At 41.3% G+C, this 10,167-nt stretch overlaps 1 protein-coding gene across 3 annotated transcripts; it reads left to right on the top strand.

Moving 5' to 3' along the window:
• Window positions 1–6,520: 6,520 nt before the first annotated feature.
• Window positions 6,521–9,924, top strand: LOC113354464 (DNA repair protein recA homolog 3, mitochondrial-like). 3 transcript variants are annotated; one of them, XM_026597793.1, is made up of 8 exons: window positions 6,521–6,708; window positions 6,962–7,022; window positions 7,163–7,575; window positions 7,784–7,871; window positions 8,209–8,381; window positions 8,546–8,698; window positions 8,992–9,096; window positions 9,307–9,924. In XM_026597793.1, the coding sequence occupies exons 1-8, from the start codon at window positions 6,643–6,645 to the stop codon at window positions 9,628–9,630; spliced, it is 1,383 nt and encodes a 460-aa protein (XP_026453578.1). In that variant the 5' UTR covers window positions 6,521–6,642; the 3' UTR covers window positions 9,631–9,924. The 3 variants fall into 3 exon arrangements, with proteins under 3 accessions (XP_026453578.1, XP_026453577.1, XP_026453579.1); XM_026597792.1 differs by having other exon boundaries at window positions 7,118–7,575; XM_026597794.1 differs by lacking the exon at window positions 6,521–6,708 and adding an exon at window positions 6,791–6,844 and having other exon boundaries at window positions 7,118–7,575.
• Window positions 9,925–10,167: the final 243 nt, after the last annotated feature.

Below are 10,167 nucleotides of genomic sequence, written 5' to 3'. Positions count from 1 at the left end.
TCAATGTTATGTATTGTTAGACTCGATTAAGTACTTATTGTGTTATTTTGTGTTCTTGTAGGAAATTTTAGAGAAATAAGCCCTTGCGGCGAAATGGGCTCAAAAAGCAGTGTTTTACACCCGGAGAAATGTACCGAAGGCACCCCAGAAATGCACCGGAAGCGTCCCAGAAATGTCCCGGAGGAACCTATAAAAATTACTATTTCCACCCCAATTGATATTCGCACCCCAGCACTCTGGATAAGGGGCACCTTCTTCAACAATTTGAATTTGTGTTTTTGGCGGGAAATGAAGTTTTCAACTGGCAGAATTTTGATTGTAAAAATGAATGGGTTAGAGTGCGATTCAATCGCTGAAAATTGGTAGAAAGATGTGATTTGGCATAAGGAACAAAGTTTGAGTGGTGGTTTCGATCAAATTTGGCTGGAATACGTGTTTTGATTCTCGAGTTCAAAACAGGGCAAGCATGCACTGGAGGATGATAATCACGCGTCATGGAGAGTTATGGACGTGTTCTGATGATGTGGAATGGCTCGAAGATGAAGAACAGACTTGCAAGAACCGTCGTTTATTGACAGTCGTAGTTACAACGCGCGACAACGACACTTCAGCTTTTTATCGTTCCTTTTGTAACGGTTGAACAGCGCCTTTGCAACAGTTATTTCTGTTTCGATTTTTCTGTTCAATTGTTTTACTCCCTTTAATCAACTTTTGAGCTTTATACATGTATTTTGAGATTATGATTAATATGAGGAGCTAAACCCCAACACTGGGGCGATGGAGGAAGCCTTATTTCACACTTGGGTAATTATATTTAATTCTTTTCATGACTTTTGCATTAATTTTAATTGAAATTATGAGTTAAATTAAAAAAAAAAAAAAGTGACCCTCAGGAGGAGCCCAAGAAGTCACTAAGGGCTCTAAGGGGCGACCTTTGTTGGCTGGAACAAGACGATGTTCAGCAGCTACAACATCATGAAGTTTAATTCGTCCAGATGCATGAAGTGTTCGAAGGTCCTGAACTGACAAGTCACGAGGAGGAGACGATTCGCGCAAAAGAAAATTCAAAGCTCGGCGCTGCAAGTAATCATGGTACTCGTGGGACCTTTCAGTAACCGCTAAAGGACGCACGGAGATAGGCTGCTTGAATGTAAAATTGATTCCTCGATCAGACTGACGGGTCGCTCCTTTGAAAACATAACGATCGAAGCTAGCGATGAAATCCCCAATGTCAAAGCTTTCCGAAGGAGGAAACCTATGGGGAACCCCTTGGTCAAGCCCAACTTGCCGAGCTGCACGATCGGGGTTGTAAGACATAGCAATGAACTTACCAGCATAGAAACCGGAGAGATAACCAGGCAGCATGGCCATCGCCGAATCAAAGTCCGCCTCTGACAAAAGCTTTTTCCAATCCAACTCCGCGTCAAAAAGGTGCAATGAAATCATAATGTGCCGGACCCGATCGACCGTCTTGGTAAGGAAATGGTTCAAAATCCTTAGCCACGTCCAAGTGCTTTCCAAGGTCTCCATTAGGTATTTTTCCTTTCAGATTCCAAAGAGCCATCCGTGGGTAGCCGTAAACAACGGGAATCCTCTTGACCGAACCATCGCCTTGCCTAACATCCTCCTCACGATGAATCGCTAACTCATTAGGATCAGGCGCGCATGGAGGAACATGCTCCCAATACCACGCCCGCGTGAAGGAAGCCGGGATATAGGTATCAATATTGTGAGATGAGCCTATAGTCTGAAGGTCCTGACAGAACAAATACAGATGGCGATATAGACCACCTAGGAACATTGGTGCAAGCGGGAAAGAAACACCGCGGTATAGCAAGACCGCCATAGGCACGAGATCGCCTTTAATAGTATCCTGGTGACTGTATTCAAACACATTGTGACAAAGCCAAAATAAGATGAAAGCGGCTAATTCCGCGCGGGGGTTTTTCTCTTTTCGTTTAGGGGAAAGAACTTTCCCATCAACCATCCGCGGAGCCCAATACTTCAACCAAATAGGAAAAGAAGCACGACGATTGGTTTTAATAACCCATTCAGGATCAGCTTATATTGGAGTCGATGAGCCATGAATCGCCTCATAGGTGCGGATAGAGCCAGATAGTAGTCGCTTGCCTATTGGACGCGTCGAAGGAACCTTCTTCTCTTCAACCCACTTAGCCTTCCCCTTCACAGCGGACAAAGACCCCCCTTTCTTTTCTAAACCGACAGGCTTCTTGATTACACTTTTCCTCTGCGACACCTGGTCTTTGCGCACCAGTTCACGACGTGAATTATCCTTACATTTCAGTAAATAAGCGCAAAACTCTTTGTCCTCTTCATTGAGTGCTCCATAGACGGCCGCCTCATCGTATGAATGACTACCATGGATTGGTATCCCTATGAGGGCGACTACATCCTCTAAAACGATGGTTTCTTCTCCCCATGCTGTAAAAAGGGTATGAACGGGAGGAGCCCAGCGAAAAAAGAGCTGTGTTATGTCACATATACACCTCTTCACTTCCCGTTTGAGAGATGAGTTTATAGCTTCATCAATGCCCGCTCTACAGAGAGAAGCCGCGTGACTAGGATTGGAGCGTATACGGGATGACCAGTGTGGCCATAATGGATGATTCTTTGATTTGGACCGGATATCGATAAGGGGAAGATCATAGTCGCCACGATGAATGGCCATCCGTGGCACTGTTTTGAACGCGAAGGCGTCCATAGTCTCTGACTCGGGTCGCATGAACCATCCAAGGGCGGAAGGATAAGGTAATACATGAGGGTTTAGAAGGCGAGGAACTAAGATATCATCAAGAGGAAAAACGCGCTTACCTCCACGAAGTTCTCTCAATCTCAGCGCGCGTTTCAGAGCAGGCCCGCTTGTAAACTCCGCGATTGAGTATGATCTACCATCTGTCGGGGAAGGTAAAAGAATCTCATCTTGATCCAAGTACTCAGTCTCCTCGGAACCTGCATTCATGGTTCCTTCAGATTCACTAGATTCTCCAGACGAACTACTGGTAGAACTTCTAGACATGACGAGTGTATGAGTATGTTCGAAATAAGGGAAGAAGAAGAGAGACAAAGGGGAAACAAACTGATACCCCTATATATAGAGAACCTCAGGAACTGAACCTAGTAGTTATGCAGAAGGAATGGCAACCGACAGGAACCGAAATATGCACGATGGAAGGCTAAACGTCTCCCATGATCATAGAATTAATAAGGAAGAAAAATCCTCATCTCAACCGTCTGCGAAGGGAGAGGCGCCCAAAGAAGATTTTTTTTTATGAGTATTGGGTCATTTAACAATTGACCTAACATTCAGGGGACTAATGTTGATACATGAAAAATATTACCCCTTAGACGGGCTAGTGTGCCCTCAAAAGGGAGGCAAACCCAACATGAGACATGGGGACTTGGGGACTAAAGTCAAAGTCCACCAAGAAAGTATCTATAAGATGGAAAGGACAAGGGAGAAATTAATAGGAAAAGAGGAGGTTTTATTATAGAAGGAATGACATTAGTAGTAATTAAAGAAGTTTAGGACACATGGCATGATGTCATAAAAGGAAGGGAGTTTTGGAAAGTCTATATAAAGAAGGACAAGGTACAATGGAAAGACAACTCTCTCACTTACTATTCTTGGTAAAGTGAGGTCATTTGGCTAGCTAGGACGGGTAGAACCTCAAATCTAAAATCACCTCTCAACAAATAATTTTTTTTTTTGATACTAGGCATAGGCCCGTCCTGCCCCCTGGCAGCGTAGCCGCCGTCTTACTCCCCACTGAGCAAACTCGGCCCTCTTAAACCCATGTTAAAGTTAGTATAATTTACGATTGAGAGGAGACTCGAACCACTGACCTCCTATTTCAGAATCAGGCTCCTGTCCAACTGGGCTAACCCATGATGGTTAAATTGAATTTTTGTTAGTATCAAAAAATGAAGTAAGAAATAGTCCCAATTAAATTCAAACAAGGTTTAAACTCCACCTCCTTAAGTATAAAAATTTGCCCCATCCTTTCCATACAAAACATGATATCCAAAAATAAAGCCCAATTTTGGCCCAAACTGATTGGGTAGGCTAGAAATGAAAGAATGATTTTTTAGGGACCATGATTTTTTGAAGGGACCATAGTTTTATTAGGCCACCTTCCCTATAGTGATAAGGAGTGTCCTAAAACGTTGAAATGACTAAACTACCCTTAAACTAATTTAATTTAAAACCAACCTAATAACCACCTATATATATAACCACCACCTCCTCCCACCACCACCTCCCACCACCGCCGATTACCACCACCACCACCTACGATTATCACCACCACCAACCACCGATTACCACCACCACCACCACCACCGCCGCCGATTACCACCACCACCTCCTCCGATTATCACCACCACCAACCACCGATTACCACCACCACCTCCTCCCATCACCACCACCACCGCCACCGCCTATTTAAGAAATGTAACAACATCAATGCAATCACAATTAAGTTTGGTTACATAATAATTTTATCGAGTATAAAAGACGCCAGTCGCAACCTGATTCTGCCATGGGACCACTCCGGAGGTATTTTCCAACAAACCCTTCACTTTAATTTGATTTTGATTGCTTCAATTGAATAGAAATCATCAAAATAGGGTTTTAATATGAGTTACAAAGCCATGTTCGGTTAGGCCGATTTTCCAAAAAACTCTAGTTTACTAACCGAACTTCTTGAAAATGAAGAACACGAAGAACAGTTCGGTTCTATTGGATTTAAAACTAAGTCACAGAACTCTCTGTTCGGTTGTTTCGCAAAAAAATTTAAAACTACAAAGTAACCGAACTCCACCCTAAGAACCGAAAAATAAATAAATCTAGTCTAACCGAATTGTGTTGTTGTGGCCACTATGTTGAGTTCCAAAATAACCGAACTTAGCTAATAGAGTTCGGTTTGTTCGCAAAAACTTTTAAAACTACAAAGTAATCGAACTTAGCCAATAGACGCTGGAACTTCACATTTTTGTTTGTTTGTTAAGTTCGGTAACTTCACAATTTTATCGCAGAAACCGAACTCAGAGTTCGGTTGGTTAGCTGTTAGGTTCAAGTTTGCGAAAGAACTGAACTTTGTAAACTTATATACTCTTATATTACGTAAAGTTCGGTTAGATCAAAAGTGCATGCAGTTTGCGAACCAACCGAACTGTGTACACAAAATTTCGGTTAGTTGAGAACCAACCGAACATAACGCTGTAACTCCTAGAAATTCTATTATTTGAGAGTTCCGTAACCTGCGTGTTTGGAACAAGTAACCGAACTACACTTTCAGATGAGTTCGGTTACTTGTTCATCTCACGGGGCAACCGAACTACAACTTCAGATGAGTTCGGTTACTTGTTCTTCATATAAAGTAACCGAACTGTTCAAAATCCAGTTCAAATCCGGATCATTTGGAAGATTAACAAATATTCTAGGAGAGGATGGAGATGAAGAATCAGATGAGTTTTCATCAGTTGAATACTCAAACTTAGTGAATTGGAAAAAAAATTGTTTTTCATGTTTTTCTCCTTCATCTTCTCTAACTCTACTCTCTCAATAATTCTACTCAACTAATAATAAACCCATCTTCTAATTTAATCTCACTGATTATTTTTAACTAAATCATTCACTAATCATAACCTAAAATTAATTAAGAGGGTAGATTAGGTATTAAATAAATAACTAGATATGGGATAACCTAAAATTACTTCTAATGCCTTTACCAAAAATAAAACCATGGTCCCCCAAAAAAACCATGATCCCCAAAAAATCGTTCAAATGAAAGCCAAGATAGACCAACAGATCGGCTCGTCTCATATTTTTCAGCATGACGCATCGCAAGAAAGTATCACTCCAAACGGTTATGCGGTGGCGAAGCCTGAAAACATAATAAAGGGAGACTAAAAATAACTTTGTAAAAATATAGGGACTTAAATAGACTAAAAGACTAGGTAATTGGTGGATTAAATACTAAATACAATGCAAGATTTAGGGGGCTAGAACCAGGGCTGCACAACGGGTAGGGTGGGTAGGATATGGCCTATACCCGCCACCCTACCCGTTTACTGGCGGTTAAGGAAATCTTTACCCGCCACCCTACCCGCCAAATAATGGATAGGGTAGGATACGGTTAAAAAACTGGCGGGTAGGGTAGGATTGGCGGGTATGAGTAGGGTATGTGCACCTCTAGGTAGGGTGGTAGGATATGGCCTACACCAGCCACCCTACCCGTTTACTGGCGGTTAAGTAAATTTTTACCCGCCACCCTACCCGCCAAATAGTGGATAGGGTAGGATACGGTTAAAAAACTGGCCGGTAGGGTAGGGTTGGCGGGTATGGGTAGGGTATGTGCACCCCTAGCTAGAACCATGGACCATGGTTAGTCAACTGCAGGCAGAGTCCTTGGCGCTTTCCGCGCCTTGGGTTCACCTACCCGATCACCAAATAGGAGTAATAGATTTGGGGGCTTCGCAAACAGAGGGCAAACGAGCATTCGGCGCAAGCATCTCTTTCATTCAGAAGTCTCAAGGGTTGTGACAAATCTTGGTCTGGAAATGCAAGATTGACTAATTCACCGTTAAAAGAAGAATTTTTACTGAGAAAAGAAACAACAAATGGCGCGGTTTCTCAACAAAGCTTCTTCTTCTTCTCTATTGCGCTCTTTAGCAGCAGCTGAACAGGTAACAACTACTAGTCAATTCTTCTTTTTCACCAAAACCCTAGTTTCTTTTTTCAACTTCTTCAACTCTGAATTATGCAATCTTTGTTATTATTTCAATTGCACTCAATTTGGGTCTGCACATTGTATTATCCCAAGTATTTATTGACCTAATTACCTCAATTTGGTGCTCATTTTGTTCAATGTTTGAACAAGACCAATAGCAATTTATCGACTTTTCTGATGGTTATGTTTGGGGGGTTTTGATTTTGCAGGAATATAAAAATGGAATTTTCATGTCATCAGCATCCCAATTTTGCAACTTCTCTTCTAAAGGTACTGATAATTGACAGTTTAGTTAGAGCTTCTTGTTAGTCATTTTTGTAAGCTAATTCAGATTTCATCCTTTCTTTTTTCATTTTTGTCTTCAGCCTCAGCCAAGCAGAAGTCTAAGTCTAAGTCTAAGTCTGGTGCAGGGAGTTTAACCAAAGAAGATGCAGCATTGCAACCAGCCTTGTCCAAGCCTAAGTCTAAGTCTAAGACTAGATCTAGTGCAGTGAGTTTACCTAAGGAAGATGTTGCACTGAAGCCAGCCTTGCCCAAGTCTAAGGCGAAGTCTAAGTCTGGTGCAGGGGATTTAGCGAAGCAAGATATAGCATTGCAGCTAAGCTTGCCTAAGTCTAAGGCTAAGCCTAAGGCTAAGTCAGGTGCAGGGAAATTGCCGAAGGAAGATATAGCTTTGCAAAAAGCTTTGGATAAGATAAGTGCCTCTTTTGGGAAAGGAGCTATTATGTGGCTAGGTAGGCAAGATACTCCAAAGACTGTTCCTGTGGTGTCTACAGGGTCTTTTTCTTTGGATATGGCATTGGGGATTGGTGGACTCCCAAAGGTAATTGACGCATCTTTCTAATAAGCTTTTCTTAGAGATGGTAATCTCCTAAGATCTTAAGCGTCCATCTTTTTTGTTAGGAAGATGAAGGTAACCTAACATGATTTCTGAATAAAAGTATTTGCAGTCTCTCAAATTTGTGTCCTGCGCAATTTTCTGCATCACTTCCACGTATTGGTATACTGAGTCTTTGTTTTTCTTCCTGTAGGGGCGTGTTGTCGAAGTGTATGGTCCTGAGGCTTCAGGAAAAACAACTCTTGCTCTTCATGTAATTGCTGAAGCCCAGAAGCAAGGAGGTGAGTCGGCACGAAATGTCCAAGTTTTGCGTATTTTAAAGATCAACTTTATGTACTCAAATCCCTTACTAGGTCAATTCGTTTTGCTTTAAAAGGGGGTGATCTTAGTCATTGTTTCCTTTTCCAGTCTCACGTCTTCAGCGTCTAAAATGTATAACTCCTTCTATGCTAGTATAGGATATTTAACTTGAACCGCTTGATTTGAGTGAAAATCTATAAAATATTAGCTATACACACCCAGAATATCTTAGCTGGAGGCTATTATATCGTATCTTTTTTGAGCACTTGCAAGGACATATCCAGTAGTTAACTAACAAGGATATATCCCTTCATGTAGGTGTTTGTGCTTTTTTTCATGCGGGGCATGCTCTTGATCCAGGACTAGCTGAGGCCATTGGTGTCAATACAAAAAATTTGCTTCTCTCACAACCTGACAGATGTGAACAAGCTCTTAGTCTCGTGGACACCCTAGTCAGGAGTGGTTCTGTCAAAGTTGTTGTTGTGGACAGTGTGAGTGGAGTTTCATTGCATCAAACTGTTGTTATTCTCATTTGAGGTACTCTGTTTGTCTGTAAGCCTTGAATCACCATGTTTCAGTGATTTTAGTGCTGAAAGTAAGTTTTCCAAAGACCACAGCTGAATCATGACGTACATTTCTCTACTTGAAACCACAGGTTCCACCGGTTCACCCTGAAAGTGAACTTGGTGTTGGTGGTGAGATGGGGAATCTAGACATGGCTGTACAAGCAAGACTGATGAGCCAGTTACTTAGGAGGTTGAGCCATTCTTTATCACTCTCTCAGACAATTTTGATATTTATTAATGAGGTAACCTTTTTCCAGTTTAAAGTTGGATAAATATTCTGGTGTGGTAATTGGATATTTTCATTATTCTTGGAACTGCACAAATGCCTGCAAATAACTGTTCTTAGATTCTATCAGAAAGAAAAAAAATGTTTTTGGCTCTATTGAGGGAAGTTGCATACTTGCAGTGGTACTCAAAGTGTCTTGGCTAAACAGTTTAAATACAGAAAAACAACTAGATTACTCCAAAAAATTCATACCCTTATTAAAACATGTAAACACATCTCTGTAACCTAATATATTTTTCACTCTTTCAGGTTACATCGCATCAAGAAGTTAGTTCACTGGGTACTGCATTGAAGTTCTATGCATCTGTGCGGTTGAATATGAAAAGGATTGGCCTCGTAAAAAAGGGAGAAGAGGTACTGACTTGTAGCTGTTATTTGAATACAAAACAGTGCTTCAATAACTAGAATATACTGAAAGGAACACTCAAGACAGTTTTCAAATAAACCTGAATTGATGTTCTGGTGAATAGAAACTTCGGTCTGTAGCTGAAGCCCCTTGTATAAAGAATAAATCTACATTTGTTTTTGCTAATATGAGTTTTATGTCATCATGTTCTTGAATAGACTGTTGGAAGCCAAGTACTTGTGAATGTTGTGAAGAATAAGCATGCTCCTCCGTTTAAGGCTGTCCAATTTGAGCTTGAATTTGGCAAGGGGATATCCAGTGAGGGAGAGCTTGTAGAGTTGGGGTGCAAACACGAGCTTATCACCAGATTAGAAGATGGTTTCTACAGTTTCAACGATCAGATCTTTCGTGGGAAAGATGCTCTTAAGAAATACTTAGCTCAGAACCTTCAAGTACGAGAAGAACTCGCGGTAAAGCTACGCGAAAAGGTATTTCCCACTGATGCCAATGATGAAGAAGCAGCTGAGGCTCGAGGGAGGTAGATATCTTGAATTCCATTTTGGGCTTGGTTATATCAGCAGAAAGCTTCAGCATTGAGATGGGCGAAGACTTGTCCGCCTTCAAATTCAGAATGGCTAGGGCCGGAAGCTTCGGTAGAGTTGCTAAGGTGGCTATGCACATTAAGAACTTGGGAATTGGGATGTGGCTAGTAAGAATGCCAATTTTGTTTCAGTGCGGAAGGGTACTTGTTTTTTCTGACTTGCTCAACTCACCTGTATGTCACCTGTGGGTCTGACTCGTATAAGCAATGATCGCTGTTAATCTGATTCTACACTTCTGACTTTGTAAAATATGTTTATTTTTTCTTTTAGATCAATTGCCCAAATATTAGATTCATTAGTCAGACTTCAAGTCAGATGGCTCAAATATTAGATATATCAGTCAGACTTCGAGTCAGATGTCATAAGCTGTGAATAGTTGCTGTTGCCAGTTGATTATGAGTTCTGCTTTTTTGGTGGTATTCTAATGATTGTGAAAAAGTAATTGGGGTAATTTGGTTGCATAACATGTTTTTCCCA

Source organism: Papaver somniferum, chromosome 2 (genome assembly GCF_003573695.1).
Source record: "Papaver somniferum cultivar HN1 chromosome 2, ASM357369v1, whole genome shotgun sequence".
NCBI classification, from domain to species: domain Eukaryota; kingdom Viridiplantae; phylum Streptophyta; class Magnoliopsida; order Ranunculales; family Papaveraceae; genus Papaver; species Papaver somniferum.
The sequence above is the reverse complement of the archived record's forward strand: the minus strand, read 5'-3'. Positions and strand labels throughout refer to the sequence as shown.